General features: G+C 42.7%; 2 protein-coding genes, 1 long non-coding RNA gene and 1 other non-coding gene across 7 annotated transcripts in view; 2 read left to right on the forward strand and 2 right to left on the reverse strand.

The window, feature by feature from the left end:
• zic3 (zic family member 3 heterotaxy 1 (odd-paired homolog, Drosophila)) overlaps window positions 1-3,239 on the reverse strand; it is a 3,692-nt gene extending 453 nt beyond the window's left edge. The window contains exons 1-3 of the mRNA XM_088989774.1: window positions 1,949-3,239; window positions 1,408-1,571; window positions 1-1,255 (exon numbers count right to left, since the gene is read on the reverse strand). The exon at window positions 1-1,255 is cut by the window's left edge and continues 453 nt beyond it. Of these exons, the coding sequence (XP_088845900.1) occupies window positions 1,073-1,255; window positions 1,408-1,571; window positions 1,949-2,945 (1,344 nt within the window). The 5' untranslated portion in view covers window positions 2,946-3,239 and the 3' untranslated portion in view covers window positions 1-1,072. The remainder of the gene's footprint in view (window positions 1,256-1,407; window positions 1,572-1,948) is intronic.
• LOC148901772 (uncharacterized) overlaps window positions 1-21,344 on the forward strand; it is a 116,044-nt gene that overhangs the window by 60,351 nt on the left and 34,349 nt on the right. For 2 of the 4 annotated variants that reach the window (XR_016114178.1, XR_016114176.1), the window contains exons 1-2: window positions 5,683-5,735; window positions 16,123-16,178. The exons of the other annotated variants lie outside the window; for them this stretch is intronic. This is a non-coding gene — a long non-coding RNA (uncharacterized LOC148901772). Of the gene's footprint in view, window positions 1-5,682; window positions 5,736-16,122; window positions 16,179-21,344 lie in introns of those variants that run through there. 4 annotated transcript variants of the gene reach the window in all.
• Window positions 9,600-13,131, forward strand: zic6 (zic family member 6). The gene is made up of 2 exons (XM_088989782.1): window positions 9,600-10,530; window positions 12,533-13,131. Exons 1-2 carry the CDS (start codon window positions 9,615-9,617, stop codon window positions 13,090-13,092), a joined length of 1,476 nt encoding a protein of 491 aa, XP_088845908.1. The 5' UTR covers window positions 9,600-9,614; the 3' UTR covers window positions 13,093-13,131.
• On the reverse strand, window positions 20,994-21,066 carry trnav-uac (transfer RNA valine (anticodon UAC)). The gene has a single exon. It is a non-coding gene; the product is annotated as a tRNA-Val (tRNA).

Consider the following 21,344-nt stretch of genomic DNA (forward strand, 5'->3'; position numbering starts at 1 on the left):
CATATATAGACAAATCCATAATATCCATCCATCTAGACTATTTATTATTCGATGCAAATAAGACACGTGTAGGTCTACTGGTTTAAAAAAAAATCAAAATAAAAGAAAGGAAAAAACAAAAGGATACAATCGCAATGTTGGAGCTTTTTGTTGTTATTGTAGTGAAGCTGAGCCCATACTGTACACTTGTTAGAAAAGAAAAATCCATAAATATCATTTTTTCTACCCCGGAACGTATACCCATAATTAAATTACAAATTGATAAATATGGCATCATGGATATGTATTTACAACGGCATATTAACAAAAGGCAACGTTATTATATTGAACGGCAACAATCGTAACCTGATACTACATTGTTTTTCTCCACCAAAAGAAACTGACGATGACAACAGATTCGACCCCATCAAACAAGGAAATACATTCACGAGTAGAATATTTATTTATGTTTTTTTGTCTTTTGTTGCGTTTTAAACTGTGTTCAAGTTAATGACAAAAAAGGACTTTGGCACGTTTTTAAGACTGAAGTTCCAACAATCATTTGAAGGGGTGACAAAACATTTGCTGCATGTCCCCCCTTTTTTAATAATATAAAACAGAGCGAAATATTTCTCCCTTTTTATTCTTTTTATTTTTAAATAAAACTTTGAGAAAATACATAAAATGAAAAATAAATCATTTCCTGGAACCTTTTTTGACTAACTAAAAAAAGGAAAACAAAAAAACCAAATGACGTCATCTGGCAACGTTTTTTCTTTTTTTCCTCATTTATTTTCATTTGAATCTCTCCAAACTGCTGAATAAAAAGTCCCACTTGAGTAATCCTGAGCTCGGACTTAGCCCATTTGCTTGCTTCTGCTTGTCCAGTTATCGTCGTTGTGTGTATATGTGTATGTGTGTGTGTGTGTGTGTGTGTGTGTGTGTGTGTGTGTGTGTGTGTGTGTGTGTGTGTGTGTGTGTGTGTGTGTGTGTGTCTGTGTGTGTGTGTGTTTTGTCAGGAAAAGTCGTTGTTGAGTTGTTTTTTAAATTCCTCCTCACGTCGAAGTTCATCCGCTTCCTCGTCGTCCTCCATTCAAACGTACCATTCGTTAAAGTTGGGCGCCAGCCCTTCGCTGTGTCCGTTTGTGTTTTGCACGGTCGACGGGGGCGTTTTTGTGGGGTCTTCGCTTGAGGCCGAGCCTAGAACCGGGGGTGTGGACGACTCGTATCCGGAACTTGCTGCCGGGGACGACTCGGACCCTTGGGACTCGTGAACCTTCGGTGATGGGGAGAAATGAAAACAAAGTTTTGAACTGAATTGTGTTAAGTAAGAGGTAAATTGAAGGTGAACACCCCAATCCGAAATGGGGGTGGAGGCTGCGCGCTGCATCCGAGCGCTCTAATGTGTTTAATGAAGACGTTAATTACCTTCATGTGTTTCCTGAGAGAGCTGGGGTGCGTGTAGGACTTGTCGCACACTTTGCAGATGTACGGCTTGTCCGACGTGTGCACGTGCATGTGCTTTTTCCGGTCGCTGCTGTTGGCAAAACGGCGATCACAGCCGTCGAATTCGCACTTGAACGGCTTCTCACCTGACGACCAGGGGGAAGGGAGGTTAGGCGCAAGCATGTCTCATATATCTATAGTGAACAGCCACGCGCATACATTTAGAGAAGCACGCCTCGTACTTGCACGTCTTGCGTATACGAGTGTGCGCAGCGTTATTATATAACATGGTAACCTACATTTTGGGCTGCACAACTGGGCTAAACGCTGCTTCTGTCAGCTTTTATTCATTCATCGTGTCTACTCTCACTTCAGTCAACAGCTGAGCAACAGTTTACAACTCCACTCCAACTGTGCACGCGCGCCAATGGACCGTGTACGCACACACGCGCACCCTCGATGCAAGCTCACACATCATTCAGCCCAAGCGCGCCACTTTACGCGGTATATGAAATAGCCTTACCCGTGTGCGTTCTTTTGTGGATTTTCAAGTTTTCCGAGCGGGCGAATATTTTCCCACAGCCCGGGAAAGGGCACGGGAAGGGCTTCTCGCCCGTGTGCACCCGGATGTGATTGACGAGTTTGTACTTGGCCTTAAAAGACTTTCCCTCCCGGGGGCAGTCCTCCCAGAAGCAGATGTGGTTGCTCTGCTCGGGCCCGCCGACGTGCTCCATGGAAACGTGCGTGACCATTTCGTGCATGGTGCTGAACGTCCTGTCGCACGTCTTTTTGGGTCTGTTCATCTGGTGCTCGTCTATCCACTTGCACGACAGTTCTTGCTTGATGGGCTGCCGCATGTAGCGAAAGAAGGCCCCCGGCCCGTGGTGGCTGGGTACATTCATGCTCATGTTCATATTGATGGGGTGGTTGTAGTTGTGTAGCTGCGCCGCCGCGCCGTACGGGTCCGCGCGTGGACTGGCCACCGGCCGGTACGGGTCGGCTCGCCCGAAGATGTCCCCGCGCAGGCCCAGATGCATCTGGCCGTTGACGACGTGACCGCTCGGTGACGAGTGGCTCACCCCCTGCTCATGGAGTCCGGGGAAGAGCAGATGTCCCGGGTTATCCGCGATACCCGGCGGCCCGTGGAGGCTCCCGGCGGACGCTGCGAACAGCCCGTGCTGCGCGTTCGGCGCCGCCGACTCCCCGACGCCGCGGTTCCGAAAGAGAAAGTCCCGCGTGGAGTTGAATGGTCCTCCGCCGTACGAGCCCACTTGGCCGCCGTGCGTGTGTCCCAAGGCCGCCGCATAGCCGCCGGCTTGCGGGGTGAAGGCTGAAGTCTGACCGGAGGCGATGTCGTGGCCCACGGGGCTGATTTTAAACGCCGCCGGATGCGACGACTCGCTGAACGGGTTGAGCCCCAGGCTCGCGTCCCTGTTGCCGATGTCGTGATGCCTTGGTGCCCCGAAGCCGCCCACTCCTAGCGACGCGAACTGCGGACCGCTATCGAGAAGCATCGTCATGAACGTTGGGAAGGGAGGGAGGGGGCAAAAAAAAAAACTTAAGAGGAAATAAATTGAAAATCCAGTTTAGCGGATTGCGCAAGCTGCAAGCGCCGCGCAGAGAATATGCCGCAACGTAAATGTAAAAAAAACATATATATTGACCCCCCCCCCAAAAAAAAATTAGCACCCCGAAAACGGGGAAGAATGCTTCGCGAGAGTTGGGAAGAATTTGCCAAACTCCCGTTGAGCACGCTCCGTGAGAACGAGGATCAAACTTCCCCCCTTTTCCAAGCAGATGATGTCCTTGGACTGATAAAGTCAATCACTCACTCCCAGAACATAAATGAACTCGGGAGGCTGTGCTACGACAGCCAATCGCGAGTCGACTTCCCACCTCCCACGTGATTCTCAGCCAGGCCGCTAATTGGCCAGATTTCCTTTGATTGGCAGCCTTGCCTATTGAGGATGGCAGCTCGTCTCAGTCGCCTCCATTTGATTGGCTATCTCCGGCGTTATTTTGCAGGTAAATATGAGCCATTGCTGCTCCGAGCGCCAGTGGGGGGAACGAGAAGCCCGAGCCCAACTTGGACGCCACTGACACCCCCCCTCCTACCCCTCCCATTTACTTTAACTTGTGGACGCAAACCCTGTTGCGTAACAGTATGGAGACAAAGCGCGTGAATGGAAATGACGAAGAATGTACAGATAGCTGTTTCATGTTTTAATACCATTTATCCAATCTGGCCGTCAGGGACGGTCTGGGAAAAAAAAATCACATAGCTTTTAATCTATCTATCTATCTATCTATCTATCTATCTATCTATCTATCTATCTATCTATCTATCTATCTATCTATCTATCTATCTATCTATCTATCTATCTATCTATCTATCTATCTATCTATCTATCTATCTATCTATCTATCTATCTATCTGTCTGTCTGTCTGTCTGTCTGTCTGTCTGTCTGTCTGTCTGTCTGTCTGTCTGTCCGTCCGTCCGTCCGTCCGTCCTTCCGTCCGTCCGTCCGTCCGTCCATCCATCCACCCACCCACCCACCCATCCAAAAACTTGATATTTATTATTTCTTTCACAATTCCAGATTTTCTTAAAGCAGTTTAAGGGGTTTTGGGAGTGGGAGTTAGTGTTTTATTTATTTATTTGATTTTTTTAGAACATCTCAAAAAGGTGTAAGACTGAGGGAGGGTGTGTGTGTGTAGGGGGATAAAGACAGACAGAAAGGTGGCAGTAATTGTAATATCCTGAGGTTTTTTTTTTTTGGTGGGGGGATAAAAAAAATCATTGAGCTTGTGTTTCAGAGGAATACTGCTGACTCTCTGCAGGACGCATACAATCTGATGAAGTTCAGAGACGCGTTGAGTGCTTCAAGCAGCGCTTTTTATACCAGTGAGCCTTTCACAAATGCCCCCCCCCCTTCCCAAAAGAGCACCCTCCCCTTATGCCCCATACACACACATACACTTGCAATCTGTCCCAGGAAGGATCTCCTCACATTCTTTATTTTTTATAAGGAGAGTCTCTCTGTACAACCCTCCCCCGAAAGTCTTCTATAAACCAGACCCTTCATTTCTCGTCGCGCCCTCACCCCATCATCATCCGTCCATCCAGTCTCCTCAACTTTTTCCTGCACCCCCACCCTCCCCACTCACATCACACAGAGGAGGTGAGTTGTCTGACTTTTTCTACATGACGGTGAAGGCAGCATACGTGTTATCTGTACAGTAGTTGTTTCATCTCGGGGGGCGGGGCTGCTGCGTGACGATTTTTTTCTTTACGGGGTGTGTGTTGACATAGTTTGGGGCTGTTTGTATGCTCCAAGTTGGCACTTTACAGCATTTTCGCGCAAAAACTGCAAAACTTGGAGCAAACACACACACACACACACACACACACACACACACACACACACACACACACACACACACACACACACACACACACACACACACACGTGCGCGCGCGCACACACGCACACATACACGCTTGATTCCTTCGCCACTTCACACACGTGATTGTGGACGCGCACGATGGTTGCGTTCACTGCGCGCGAGATGAATTGCGACCTTTTTGAACCCTAGACGAGTGACGAGCAAGCTGTTTAAGTTCTCCTCGTTTCTCCTTCACATTTTTGTGCCGTGTTGGCCGTGCGCGTTCACGAGGCCACGCTCGTATTGTCTCCCAGGGAGAAGAAATGCTGGGAAGGGGTAAAAGGCTTTCGGAAGGATGTTGACTTATTAAATGTGATAGATTGTTCTTCTTATGATGATAAACAATTCAAACGTGATCACTCAGCTTTTAGGAGGGACATTGTTGTCATACGTTAAAAAGATGTAACCCATTTTATATATAAAAAAAGAAAAAAATAGATATATACAGTATATATGAAAAGTTGATCTGATCTCATTTTCAATTAATATTTTGTCCATTTTTAAACGTAACATTGCCCCTTGTATATTTTAATTCCTTTCTTCAGAATCAAGGATTTCCCCATAATTTTTGCATGCAGCAACTGTACTAATTATATCATGTGTAATATTATATAATATTCTTACCATGGATGTGTTGTGTGTAATTTGATTATTTTGTTATCTCGGTTTTGGGATTACCTCATCAAGCCGGCCGTTTGTGGGGCTGCCTCATTGGTTCCAACATAATCTGCTTCCAACTGAGCATGCGCACTATGTCAAACGATGACAATATTTCAGTGGTGCATTAATCTAGAGCACATCTCACGTGAGAGCAGGCCCATCCACCCATCCATCCATGCATGCATGCTGCTGCAATTCAATGGTAAAGCCACATTTTATATTGCATTTATAGTAGACTGTAGTGCACTCAGTAGAGGAAATAGATGTGTTGGGAATATTTTTAATGGCTTTAAAAAGAGGTTAGAATTGCTTTAAAGTTTTGTTGTAGCAAGGCTAGTGTTGTAGCAAAATTGGTGTCCTCCATACTAATTTGGCATATCTTTCTTATGGTGATACTAATGCAGCGTGTTCGTCCAGAGACAAATTTCATGTGTGTTCTCCATACTTCGCCGATAAAGATGATTCTGATTCTGATTCTGAAGAGCTGTGCTTGGATGATTCAAAATAATTTTGAATTTAAAAAACATTTAGAAAAACTTTAATTACATGAATTGAACCATATTATGGAGGTAGACTGGATTACTGAAACATACATGTAAATATTTACCAATATCTGAACATATGTGAATCAAAAAGGAGTCAAATTTTATAGTCTTGGCTCTCATTGGGTTCCAATCATAAATAGTGGAGTGAGTTCATATACACAATGCTGTTCATCTTTCTCTCAATGCACATTGTATGCAGCAGTGTCCAATGAATGTCATATTCCGCTTGTTGTATTGTTGGGTTATCTGTATGCATGTTTTTGTTGTTGGGCAGCCTAATCCCACTCCCGGAATTGTCATCTTGTTCGCGGTTTTCTTCAACGCTCGATGGATTTCCGACAATATCCCTGTAAAATGATGATGGCACTTTGGCTCAGCACTTGAATTTTCCGTCCTGTCATTAGCATGACACATTTGCCTCCTGTTTTATTGTCTCCACCCCCAATCCTCCAAGGCTAGTTGTGCTTTGGCCAAATCGCCATATAGACATGTATTTATTTTAAACTAGAGGCCGTCATTTCGGATACCTGAGGTGTGTTTATCACTTTATAATATTTTTTAAGATGACGAATCAGGTGGCTTTTGTATAGACAATGGTGCTTGGTCTCACTTATCATGAGCTGACTTTTTTTGGAGTACACATGCATGCATCATGATGTGCTTTGTCACTGCTTGTTCTTATTGGATTCATGTGCAAAGAGGCTATTAGGTTTGTCTGTGCAGGAGTCATCAGAATCAGAATCAGAAAGCCTTTATTCATCCCACAATGGGGACGAATCATGCTCATGGGGGGGAGTCATGCTTACTTCTTTACCGTGTTTACATTTGGTGGTCAAAGTATGGCATGCGGGTTGCACACAAAGCACAGGGAAGCTGTATTGTATTTCGAAGTTTGTAACAGTAGCGTTTGAGCTCTCACGACTTTCTTGTTGATGTTTTTTTTTTTAAGTGCGACAATTAACGGCATCTTAATATTAATCAGCAAATCTTGCTATTCGATGAATCAAGAGGAGACCAACTGCATATGGTCCATAGTCTCAGAATTGAAAATATTCTCTCAATTCTGTTTTTTAAAAATGAGACTGCTTTTACTTTGAATGTCAATGCTCAACATTTTTCACATATTTCCGACAGCTGTTAGAAAATCAAACCAATAGCTAAAACATTATGACATTGTTTCTGCACTGCCGATTAAAAAAAATATAATGCTTCTGACATCTCTTTAAATATTAATATTTATCAAAAATGTGAACATGATTGAGTTTCCATTTTTATTGCTATTATGATGACATTGCATCGTATGCTATTATCTAACAATATTTTAGTGTGGAGGGTTCACCTTCAAATTGCGCACCCAAAGGTACCCAAAGTATTACATATATTCATAAGGAATAAAATGTGTATACTTTTTGACAAAACCTTGGCTTAGGTTTACTACATTACTGTATTCAATTTTGATTTGTGTGCTTGGAGAGCTACAGCAAGTCTTTTTCCCTTCTGTCAAATTGTCTAAAATGATGGATAGTCGAAAATGGATGCAGGCTTTGTTCCATTACAGTAGGGAGGGTGTGAACCTGCAACCTGTGGGCCACCCATGGCCCATGAGAGCCTTTTGCCTTGACCGGTCATGCAATTGTAAATACAAATAAAAGTAGAGGAAGTGTTATAAAATAGCCTGGAAACGCTGTGACCACAAATGGAAATAAATTTGAATATTTTGTGAGCTTTTTTTAAAGTGGGTTTTATGTCTTTCATAAATTTAATATGGGACTCAAGGGAGTCCCCCTGTCTTTAAAACAATGCCCATGAGAGGGTGTTTATTCTAAAAAAACAATGGCGGCATGTATACTTAGTCATCCGCTTGTCTTATTGTCACTGCCCCACCACTGATTTTTGCTCCTTCTGGATGTGACACCATTCATCATTGAGGCGAGGCTCATATTTCGAATTACAATAGACCCAATGCGGCCTGTTTCACAAGAGGAAAGCTTTGCCTTTTTTCAAATACAAACGAGTGATAAAAATTGCAATAAAAATCGCACGGGCTTGTATAAAAATCTAAAAAAAACATGCCAAACATTACTTTCTGCAATGGGTGCAAGTCAACATAAATATCACTGTATATTTTTCACTCAATTCAATGCCAAAACGATGAACCATGTTTATTAATTTTGTGCCATTTTTAAACCCAAAGTAACAGCACAAATGAATATCAAAAAAAAAATAAAAAAAAAATCAGCGAGTATATAAACGCAACGTTTGTTCAACTGAAATAGTTGGAAAGCGAGTTTGTCACATGAGCTCATTTGCATTTTTACATAACCGAGCTGCAGAAAGGAGCAAGTCGCACCTTAAATGGTTATTCATGAGTTGAATGGTTGTGCAGCGTGTGGCATGAAACAGTTTCCGTATTTTGTTGCGTAAAAAAACGAACAAACACGGGTGTAGAAAACACTTATTTGCACAACTTTTTTGAAAATCTAGAAATGTTGATGGTAATCGCTCTGGACTCGCAGTGCCTTTTTGTATCTATCTATCTATCTATCTATCTATCTATCTATCTATCTATCTATCTATCTATCTATCTATCTATCTATCTATCTATCTATCTATCTATCTATCTATCTATCTATCTATCTATCTATCTATCTATCCATCCATCCATCCATCCATCCATCCATCCATCCATCCATCCATCCATCCATCCATCCATCCATCCATCCATCCATCTATCTATCTATCTATCTATCTATCTATCTATCTATCTATCTATCTATCTATCTATCTATCTATCTATCTATCTATCTATCTATCTATCTATCTATCTATCTATCGATCGTCTTTATTTTGGACGAGGGTCACAAGGGTATCCGTGGGTAATACGTATTTCCAGATGAATTAAAAACCAACTCAGACGCTGGACTGCAATTGTCTCGTGTTTTGCCGCAGTCACAATCATTCAGCGGACTTTGCAGGTGATGAACGTTTTTCTTCTTGTGCACCGCCGGTTTGTCTTGGTGGGCCAAGAAAAGTGCCCCGAGCAATATTTGGGAGTATAGCTGGCACTTTTCAAAGCATTTTCTCTGCTCGATTTGAAAAGGGTGTCGTGCAGCGAGCGCCTGCGTTGTGCAGACCGCCCCGCCCCCCTCACTCTCTTTTTTTTAAAAACAGACCCCAGTGGCTGTCAATCACGGCGCATTCCAGCCAATCCCAAAGCTCCCATTTAAAAAAGCCGCTCTGCCTGCTGTGCTTTTATATGCGCCGTGGCCTGTTTGCGGGGGCACTTTTACTACCACGGTTATTGGCACAAATCAGGAGGGCAAAAGAAAAGTGAGGCGGGACGGGACTCGAGGCAACTATGTGCACTCTGGTGCGTCTTTCCGTAGCAAAGTTCACGGCCAACAATTTCACATGCAGATGATAAATGGCAATTTGGGAGCAGACATTTTGAAACCTGCTGCTGTCCCGCGTTGTGTGTTCGTTTGTTTTGTTTTTGTTTTTCCTTGAAAAGAAAACAAATCTCCTCAATTCGTCGCATGCAAACTTTGCACCCAAACATGACTAGCCTGGCTCGGTTCAGTGGTTGCCCTCTCAACCCCGGGGAGAGGAGCGGAGAACCCAGCGTGGCGCTGCCACCTTTGGCAGGGGAGCACACGGGACTCCCCACTGGCACTTCCTTAAAACTCTGCCCCTCGCGCTCTTTGCGAGACTACCCCGAGACGAGGTCCAGCGCATACGCTGACCATTCGCTCGCCCATTTTGCTGAGCCGGGCTACTTAGAGCACAGCGGCCCCAGGGGCTTCCTCATCGCAGGCGGCATGCCACCGGGTACCGAGCGGCTAGCATCGTCACGGGGGAACCAGCATGGTGGGATGGCGCGCTACCGCGACATAGCCGGCTGCAGGGACGCCCGAACCGGCGCCTTTTTGGCGTGCGGCTTCCAGGAGCAGGCCTCCGGCGGCGAGCCCGGCCAGATGACACTGAGCCTACCCGGAGACCTTCTCACCCGGGGCCACCCGTACGGGGGCGCCGCGAGTCCCAAGGGGGGCGGCCGGCAGCTCGTCAAGCAGCTCCTGGGGCTCTACCACCCCTTCGCGCACCGGGGAGGCGGCGGCGACGCGCTCCTCAGGTGCGCCAAAGTCAAGAGCGAGCTGGTGTGCAAGTGGAGCTCGTCGGGCGGCAAGGCGGCGCTGTGCTCGCGAGCTTTCGGGACCATGTACGAGCTGGTCGGCCACGTGACCGCGGAGCACGTCGGCGGAGCGGAGCAGGCCGAGTACGTGTGCCAGTGGGAGAGGTGCGCCCGCGACAGGAAGCCCTTCAAAGCCAAATACAAGCTGGTCAACCACGTCAGGGTCCACACCGGGGAGAAACCCTTCCCGTGCCCTTTTCACGGCTGCGAGAAGGTCTTCGCCAGATCGGAAAACCTCAAAATCCACAAGAGAACGCACACAGGTTCGTTCAGGCACTTTGACGCATTGTGGAATTTTCACAACAAACTTTACGTATGGCTCTCCATAGGTTCTAAACTGCTTATTTATTCGTTTAGGAAGCGATTAAGTCATTAGGTGCTGAGAGGCAAACAGCATTTCGCTGCACTTTTTATGGCCCCTCGTGCAGCATAAATGTTTACTATAATGACCCCGCGGCCAACACTTTGAGGCAACGATACTTCCTTAATCATTCATGGTTCTTCTTCATTATTATTATTATTATTATTATTATTATTATTATTATTATTATTATTATTATTATTATTATGTTAGTATTATTATTATTATTATTATTATTATTATTATTAGTAGTAGTAGTAGTAGTGATATTATTATTATTATTATTATTATTATTATGATTATTATGATTATTATTATTATCGTTATTGCATCTGCATGCCCACATGCAGCTGCAAGAAGGAGTCGAGTAGTGGAGCGTCACTATTGCGTGTATATATAGTGTGTGCAGGACAGGGGGGCCGCTCCCACTTCATTCAAGTGAAATTATTAAATAAAACCCGGGACACCGGAGAGCTCGTGACGTGGCCGTTACGCGCGTGATGCGTGTGCCTCCCCGGAACGATCCCCGCCCTCCTGTGCACATCACGGGGGGAGACATCATCACAGGGTGGGCAGGGGAGGCAAGCACACAGAACAGAGGCCTATTGCGTAGGCAGACGTGATGGAAAATGACATTTATACGTTGACAGTAAGGTGATCACGATGATCTATTTTATATTATTTTCCTGTCCTTATTGACAATCCTCATTCGATGTCCATATGTTGTATAGTCCTACATATTTTTAGGATTGGATTTACGCATCCACAAATCCACTGTTATGGGATCATAATTCATAAAATATACCCTATATTAGTCATATAAATATGAGTCATGTTAATACTACGACTTCAACCACGAACACAAACACATACAAAAACGAGGGATGACGATTCCCTTAATTTTTTTTTATTGTTTATATTTAATTTAAAACTCAATTTGAAGTCAACGAAGCTGCCACGGCGGGCGGAAAATCACACAATGTGGTGATGAATAATCGTAATAAACAACAACAACAACAACTATAATAATAATTCTAACAATAACAACAACAATGATCATAATAGTAATAATAATAACGACAGGGAGGTTAGTATAATATGCTATTACTTCCTCTGTAAATAGTTTGCCTAATGAAAGCAAGAATGAAAGACCTGCCCCATGCTGTGAGTCTTATATCCGGAAAGTACATTCAGTGTTTTTTGCTTGTTTTATTATTTCAATAAAAGTCATTCACTCGCAAAGCTCTATGAAACCGAATATGTATTTATGATTATCTTGCCCATGTGTGCAGTGCATGGCAGGGCAGGAAAAGAAGGAAGAAAAAAAGCACATTGCAATAATTCTCCCTGGCAACCGTGAAGCAAACGCACCAAAATGCAACTTGACCTACATTTACGGATGAAAGTCACTCTGTCACTTGTTGCGAGCATCCTTTGGGGAGGCTTGGGCGTGACGAGGCTGAAACATAATGCTATTAAAATCAATCATTACAATGGATGATGAGTTGTGTTTATTATTTTACGTTATGCTAATTGTGCTTGGTTACAGCTGCAGGTGTTGTGAAAACGCCAGAAAAATCAGGATTGTATTAAATTGTGTTGTACTATTGTAATACAACGAGAATAGTGCAACGAGTAAGAAAAGGTGACTTGAGGATACGTTTCACGAATTAGCCATTACGTTGTCGTCACTGAAGTGGCCGTCTTCGCTTCCATTTTATTATCTGAGATATTCGTTTACGACGATATATTTCCGCCTTATATAACACGAGAGGGGATATCCAGCGGTACCGGTTTCCATACATAATTGTTATGATATAATTACCTTTCGGGTGCAAGTCACCCTTGCATGTGCAGTGGGCCTAATCTCGACCCCCCTCCCTTTCTCCCGTGTGCTCGTCCAGGTGAAAAGCCGTTCAAGTGCGAATTCGACGGCTGCAACCGTAGGTTCGCCAACAGCAGTGACCGCAAAAAGCACTCGCACGTCCACTCCAGCGACAAGCCGTACTCGTGCAAAGTGAGGGGCTGCGACAAGTGCTACACGCACCCGAGCTCCCTCCGCAAGCACATGAAGCTGCACTGCAGCGGGGAAGCTCGGAGCGCTGCCCACGCCGCTTCTGGTTCGGCCCTTTCCGATGCCGGCTCCGAGTCCCCGCTGCTCAGCCCCGTCCAGGACGTGACCTCCTTGTCCCCGGGGAGTCCGGACGACTCGAGGTCACGTTTCCCCCTCGGCTTCGACAACAGGTCGCAGCCCCTGTTGGACGCGCTGCTGCTCCAGAGAGGCTCCTACAGCACCGGAAGCTGCGGCGGCCAGAGGACCCAGCCCGCCCAGTACCACTGCAGCCAGTCCGGGCACACTTTCCAGCACCAGAGCGCCTCGTGCAGGACTTTCCCATCAGCCCCGTACTTCCAGAAAGGCTTTGTCAACGGTTGGTATACGTGTCACAGTGGCGTGGACACCTAACCTTCCGTCTGACGAACGGTGGACATTTCATTAGGTACACCTGCGGGAGCTTGGTAGCTTGAAAAAAAAAAAAAAAAAAAAAAAAAAAAAAAAATATATATATATATATATATATATATATATATATATATATATATATATATATATATATATATATATATATATATATATATATATATATATATATATATATATATATATATATAGTAAAGCCTCGTTATATCGATATTCAAGGGAGTCCGAAAAAATATCGATATAACCGGGACTATCGATATATATATATATATATATATATATATATATATATATATATATATATATATATATATATATATATATATATATATATATATATATATATATATATATATATATATATATATATATATATATATATATATATATATATATATATATATATATATATACATATATATATATATATATATATATATATATATATATATATATATATATATATATATATATATATATATATATATATATATATATATATATATATATATATATATATATATATATATATATATATATATATATATATATATATATATATATATATATATACACACAGTAAAGTCTCGTTATATCGATAGTCCCGGTTATATCGATACTATTTCTATGCACGCACGGAGAAAATTACATGCAAACAGGGTCGGATATATCGATAGTCCCGGTTATATCGATATTTTTTTGGACTCCCTTGAATATCGATATAACGAGACTTTACTGTATATATATTCTATACAGCATTATACAGAAAAAATGATTGGCATATACAAAATTGTTTGACGCTGTCAAACTTGAAGCCCATGGGCCAAATCTGGCCCCTACGCATATTTTTTGGTGGCCCACTAAAGCAAAATCTGTCAAAACCTGACAAAAGCTTAGTCTTCCTCCATTCATAAAACTAGTCAGATAAAAACAAAAACAAATTGAGAGCAACAAAAGATGAATGCTGATGGTCTTAGTAAAAAAACAGGCTGTATTTTAGTTTGGCAGTTGTACTAGCCAGGTTGGAACAAAAAAGACAAAAAACGTGAAAACAATGTGCAAAGGTTGAAACTTCCGCTGTTAAGGTCTTGTAAATGTGCAGAGCTATTACACAGTGTAAATGTGAGCAGAATGACAAAAGAAAAGGATTGCAAAACATGCATGGTTGAAACTAGATCCTTGAGTTTGTCATCTATTTTTAATAGGATGAGGCCATTATACATTTCCTTGGATTTCTATAGTCATACCAGCCCTCCGAGTCAAACACGCTGTAACTGTGAAGTGGACAGAAAAAATAATTTATCTAGACATATGGAGAAAAAGATAACCCCATCAATTTCTTTGCAAGTGTGCCCCACCCCCAAAAGCTGCAGTTAATCCATCCCATATAAGGTAAAATAAGAAAATAAGAACACTTTTATTTGTCTCATAATGGAAAAGTCCCCAATTTTCAGCAGCAAAAGTATAAGACAAATAACATATAAATTAATATAAATATAAAATATAAATATAATCATTTTAAAAATGGGTGAGTGGAGGATGAGGTGGTGGATGGGTTTTTAGGACCGTATGATTCATAAGCATGACTTGAGCCCCCTGCCCAGTAGTTTTATTCATACACCATATATTTATTACGCCACAAGTAACACTAGTGGTACTTGTTGCAAACATTGAGAATCACTGCTTTAAACCACTCTATTGAACTACAGTATATAATTGAAAATCATGGGCGATAAACAGAACAAGTAAGGAGCCTACAGGGGTGCGTTACAGAACCAGCAGTTCACATCAGACTCCCGGAAGCTACTTTCATATTGTCATAATAATAATAATAATAATAAATATATAATTATAAAAATATAATACAAATGAAATGAAAGTGGTGCTCGTATTGGCTGTCATTGTGCAGGTGTACCTAATGATGCGTCCAGTGGGTGTATTTCCTAACTGGAGCACTCCGTGTACCTTTTTTGTGCTTGTCGTGTTACATATTTGGTGATAAGTTGTGAACCATGTTATAATAAACTGCCCTCCCCCATACTTTGATTTGTTTTTTTTTGGGTTTGACACACCCACTGCCACAAAGGGGGATGAGTTTATTTATTTTATTTTTTACATCGTGCACACGTCTATTTCTGGGCTGCCGAGTGATTTTTGTTAAAAATCATTATATGGAACCTACTTCCGCCTTCACATGCATGAATGTACACTTGCAATGTGGGGCTCTTTGAATTAGCTGTCAGACGCGTCATGTGTTGCTGTATCTGGAATATCTTCTCACAACAGCTCCTATCCGTTACATAGGCTCAAGCATTGGAATGGTGGGAGGCTTTGTAGTTTTTGATATCGTGCTTTGCACGTGTGGCCTCATATATGTTAAATGTACATTTCCACATTTCTGTGCAACGTGACCATCCGCTTGAATGTTATAGATAAAAAGGCGTCTTGATTAGCATTCATTTTTGCTGTACTCTCCTGTATATACGCCTCTTGTATAATTAACTATGTATTCTATATTTTATTAAAGTGTCTCTCTATTCTCTTTGATCAGAAGCGGACTTGTAGCCAACTTCATTGATTTATTTCGTTATTTATCCCCATAGGATGCTCACAATTTAAGGGGGCAAAAAGCAAGATTTCTTATGAATTTATAGTGTTGGTTTCCGTTGTTGGTTTTCCACATATGGTTTGAACCTCTGGTGTGGATTTCAAGAGACGCCTTGATTAGCCATGTGGGATGGTTGTGAAAGAAGCCTTGTGCATTGACGTCATCACCTCCATGTGCCAATTGTTTAGCAAATATTTTCAGTTGTTAAATAAATGCAGCACCTTTCATTATTTCTTTGTCTCGTGTCGTTGACAGATTGTGGTTTCAATTGATCATGTGGTAACTTCTCCCACACACAAACACACTTGAAGCTCCTCACGTTGACTTTTATGTCTTTTTAAAAACTAAAACAAGAAGTCTTTCAACTTCTCCTTCACTGAGTCGTAAAATGCTTTTCACTTCCACAGTGCGGAGATCCGAGATGAGATGACACAGGATACCCAAATACAGAGCTGTGTCTCAGGTAGAAAAAAAATCTATCCATCTATCCATCTATCCATCCATCCATCCACCCATCCAGCCACCCACCCATCTACCTATATACCTTTCTACCTAGCTACCGACCTAGTTAAAGGACAACCGACGTCTCCGGACAAGTTGTGTCCATAATTTGTAAAATGGCTTTAAATGACTTCTACTGAGCGTATTTTACAAAGATTCGACCGCATATAGCTATATTTTACGTTTTAAGACTCGCACTGAATATTCCGGAAGTCTTGTTTTTGAGTTGGTGACGAGTCCTCACCCTACGTCACTAAAGGAACGCCCCTGACTGAAAAAAGGACACATTGAAGCAGTCTTTCCATCACGTCAATGCATTTTGCTGTACTTGTTTGGTCTGAAAACTTCGTGTTGCACCAAAAAGAGGCAGAAGATGGCGACAAAGCTCAGTGGAAGGAATTAATCAGCCTGTGAAAACGGGCTGATTAATTCCTTACACGGAGCTTTGTCGCCATTTTCTGCCTCTTTTTTAGTGCTACATTTCCCCCCGCCCCTATTGCCTCAAAATGGCATGGAATAAATTCTTTAATCGATTGCAAACATGTATGCTTTCCACTTCAGAACTATTTGAATCATATTCATAACTGGATGAGTAACAAGAAAGCATTTTCTCCCAATCTGAAGCCATTGTTTTGATTCTCCAGCAAGGCAAGACGTCTTGGGGTGACCAAGGGGGCGGGACATACTGCAACTGGCCACTTCCGGGTTCTTTTTTTTTTTTTTTACAGATTTTGGACACTAAGTCATTTTCATTGGTGTTTTACATTTGACTAAAAATATCATGGGTATTTTAGATGCTATAAAATGTTTTTCTGTTGTCAGTTAGGAAAGTGATGTCGGTTGTCCTTTAACCCAAACCGACCAGCCCACCCACCCATCCATGCATGCATCCAGCCATCCATCATCCATCCATCCAAAGTGCGGAGATCCAAGATGAAATGACACAGGATACCCAAATACAGAGCTGTGGTGTCTAAGGTAGAAAAAATATCTATCCATCCACCCATCTATCTAACCCAAACCGATCCATCCATCCATCCATCCATCCATCCATCCATCCATTTTTGAGGTGGTCTATGTATGGTTTTGATTGGCATGTAAATATGAGCATTGCAACCCCGAATACATTTTGGATTAGTATCTTTGACCTTTAGTTTTAAAACTGGCAAACCTAAAACTTAATAGAAAGAACAAGTGAAAAGAAACCTACTAAGCAATTTGTTGAGTTGATGATATTTCAAATTGTGTGTGTGTGTGTGTTTGTGTGTGACATTGTGGTGACCGCACGGGCTGTACATTTGACGAATGAGGTCAATTGCCACCAGCCAAAATTTATACCTTCCGCATGTCAGCATTTTTAACGCCTTGAAACACGTGGAAGACGTCTGTGTCATTAGATGGCCTTCCATCAAAAAGACGCTAGGTCAAAAGTGTCCCATTTTAACATCTCTTTGAAGCATTCGCTTTGCACAGCCTGAGAAGATATTCACACATTTAAGCACTTGACTGACAACTGGAGAAGTATTTTTGATATTCCCTAGAGCGTTGACTATTTATGAATTAATTTCCGGGTTTCCATTTATACTAAGTTATAATGAGTATTCCCCAATTGAACGTTTTGCAAACTTTTTATGGTTCAGACATTTCTTCCTGAGTGGCTTGCAACGTAACGAAACCTAATTTATGTCTCAATTGTGAATAACTGATCGTAATGATTCAGCATAGAGGAGCCAGATGAGGTGGGTCGGGCATCTAATTAGGATGCCTCCTGGACGCCTCTCTGGTGAGGTGTTCCGGGCATGCCCCACTGGCAGAAGACCCCGGGGACAATCCAGGACACGCTGGAGAGACTATGTTACCCTGGGATCCGCCAGGACGAGCTGGAAGAGTCGCTGGGGAGAGGGAATTCTGGGCTTTCCTAATGAAGCTTCTGCCCCGCGACCCGTGCAAAAGATGGATGGATGGATGGATGGATGGATCATTCAGCGTGGCGGCCTGGTAGCCCAGTGGTTAGCAGCTTGATCTCACTGCGCAGAGGTACCGTGTTCCATTCTGGCCGGTACCGTCCTGTGTGGAGTTTATATGTTCTCCACGTGACTGTGTGTTTCCTCCGAGTCCTCAAGTTGCATGGCAGGCAAATATTTTCCCAATTGTGGGACAAATAAAGGTTTTCTGTTTCTGATAAAACACCGGAAATAGTTCAGAGGTGTGAGTGTGAGCATGAAGATTTGTTTGTCTCTGTGTGCCTTGCAATTGGCTGCCAAGCAGTTCAGAGTGTCCCTCAGCTACTGCCCAAAGACAGCTGGGATAGACTCCAGCAAGCCCCCGAACTTTGTGATGATAAAGTGGATCAGAAAGTGTATGGATAAGACAGCATGTGAGACGAGGACTGAGGGTTAGGGGCAGTGACGAGTTTGTTTCTACATTCTGATTGGCTGAATATTAAGCAGCATGACGCTTTGGGTCACAACATCTGCAGGCACGTTTCTATGATGTTGATGCGCTTTTTGCATTTTGACACATGTCACTGTGTATTGTAAGATCAAGATAAGATGATTGATGTTGCCTGCAGACTGACAGACCTGAAGAATGTTCTAATGGTTTTGGGCTTTTTCATGTTAAATAAGGTCGACAAATAAAGATGCTCTTTTGTTTTATTGTTGGATGCTCTTGCACTTTTCGAAATGAGATTCAATAGAATATAAATTTTTGTCCCAAAACAAAAAAATCAGCCTTTCCAAATGTATAAATGCCAAGTTTCAATCAAGATATTCTTCGAAAGATACTGTTAGCCTAAGGGCATATTTGCTTAAGTCATCCGCCCCACTCATAAAACCATTAAAAAAAACGCAACAAATTCAACGCACAAGAGTTGAGTTCCTTCGCCGTGTGAAATATTTCGGTTCCAGAAGATGAGTCGGCTTCGTGTCAAGTCAGCAAAACGGGCCACGCCCTTCTCCCCATCAGGCATGACGTGATGGTCCTCGCTCTGTGGGTTCGCCGCTTGGCTTTAGGCAGACCATCTTTACACGGGTGCGTTCTGCCTGGTGACAGGCAACCATTTTGGGCGTTACGTCAAGCTAATGTAAATAAAGCTGTTCCGTTTGCGGCTCCTATGTGTTCGAGCCCCAGCTGTGCGTCGGGAGGGGAGCTGGTGGACTCATTTCTCACAGCAGGTTTAGGGATTTTCTGCATCATCATAACGTCGCGTGACATCTTGCGTGAAGTATGCTGCGCTGCGTCTGCGGGGTTTTGAGGGATCACTTGGTGACGTTTGGGGAGGAGGTACAATCTTCGGCTTTGGCTTTAAGTGACGATAATGGCCAGGCTGACTGTCTTTTTGACTGCATGTATGGCGACTCCCCCTAACATCCCTCAGATTAAGCCAATGGTGCTGCAGCCCCAACCTTTTTTTTCCTGGAGCTTTGCAATTTCCATTCATCGCATGAAGCTTCCTGTACACCCCTCCAACGTCCTTTTACACAGTACCCAGAGTTTTTGAGACCCTGTCAACGATGAATCGTAAAAATTCTTCTGTAAAATAATTAAAAACGTGTTAATAATCCTTAAAAGCTGAAACAATGGAATAAAAGGGCGATCTGCGTCGAGCTCACGTCGGTCACTCTTGGCGAAAGTAATCTGCTTTGCGACTGAGCTGTTCTTGGAATTAAGGCGCTTGCGTGACAATGTGAGCGTCGCCACTGTCAGGGTTTGTTTACAGATGACACAATGGTGATGCAGCCACTACATTAGGCACAGTAGAACTGCACAATCTATTGCATCTGTGGGGGGAGCTCAGACTTCAACAAAAATAAACTTTGACTGTCAAAATCTTTTGCAATCATATACATGAGTACATTTCAGAATCTGCATCTATGTATGATTCATTCATTCATTCATTCATTCATGCATTCATTCATTCATTCATTTATCTGTTTGTTTATTTCTTTATTAAGTCAGATAAATAATGATTCAGAACTGCCCCAGATCATGTTCATGGCACTTATATGTGTACTGTTCTTTTGCACCTTTTTATACATGTTATTGGCTTCTGTAACGGGAGCATGTGGCAGTGTTAACAGGTGGATTAAGTTGTTTAAGTCATCACTGAATGCCTAGATACCAAATGACTGTCCTGCCACTGATCAATTGAAATCCATCACAAGCTGTTTTAGATATTAGGTATTAATCTACACGGCAGTCATCGACTCAATCCTGTGTTCTTCCATCACAATTTGGTTCGGGGCCACCACAAAAATGGACAAAATTCGACTTCAACGGAGAGTTAGGAGGGCAGAAAAAATAATTGGCACACAAAAAAAAGAATACATTTACTTGCACACCAAAAAGAATCAGAGTGGACCCTCTGCACCCTGAACACCACCTTTTCCAGCTACTCCCTTCAGGCAGCCGCTACCGATCCATCAGAACGAAATCCAGCACACTTTTAAACAGCTTCTTTCCCCTAGCCATTCACTCGCTAAAATGTGAACAAAATATAACTGTATAGTGCCTCTTTCCAATTTTGCACAACCGTGAGGAACAGCATCCTGTTAAAATCATTGTATCTCTAGCTCTGTACTCACTTGAAACATTGTCTGCTTGATACTTTGTACATTGTCTCACAGCTATTCCTGAAAGGTAGGATTTACACTATGGAATGCGATTACATGAGATTAGATGAGACTTTATTACTGTCCTCCACACTTATTTGTGATGTCTTATTCATGATCAGAATTAGAAGTCACAATGGGGAAATTTCCAAAATTGCATGTGCTGGTTCCACTGGGGATTGAACCCAGGACCTTCTGCGTGTAAAGCAGGTGTGATAACCACTACACTATGGAACCTTGACACAAACACACTAGTGGAGTCAAAGTCAAGGTGTGTTCTACATAGCTGGCCAATAAAGTTGAACCTGATTTTGATGTAGGATGTGTCCGATTTTGGCAAACCTTTGTCGAGTTTGAAATATTGGTTGAGAAAGCATCCCATAAGCGTGTGGATTTGGATCAGATTCTTTTGTGTGTTTTTGTTTAAAGGACAACCGACACCTCCGGACAAGTGACTTCTTGTCAGAGATTCGAGCCCCCAAATTCTGTGCAAGGCCGAACCTCCAAGATGGAGC

The sequence above is a fragment of the Hippocampus bargibanti genome, linkage group LG02, assembly GCF_051943395.1.
Source record: "Hippocampus bargibanti isolate YZ-2025 linkage group LG02, ASM5194339v1, whole genome shotgun sequence".
Classification (NCBI taxonomy): Eukaryota; Metazoa; Chordata; class Actinopteri; order Syngnathiformes; family Syngnathidae; genus Hippocampus; species Hippocampus bargibanti.

Bases quoted from the DNA above. Each gene is read 5' to 3' on its own strand.
- zic6 (XM_088989782.1), top strand. From the start codon at position 9,615: ATGCAAACTTTGCACCCAAACATGACTAGCCTGGCTCGGTTCAGTGGT. The intron at 10,531-12,532 runs GTTCGTTCAGGC...GTGCTCGTCCAG, and splicing joins CCACAAGAGAACGCACACAG to GTGAAAAGCCGTTCAAGTGC.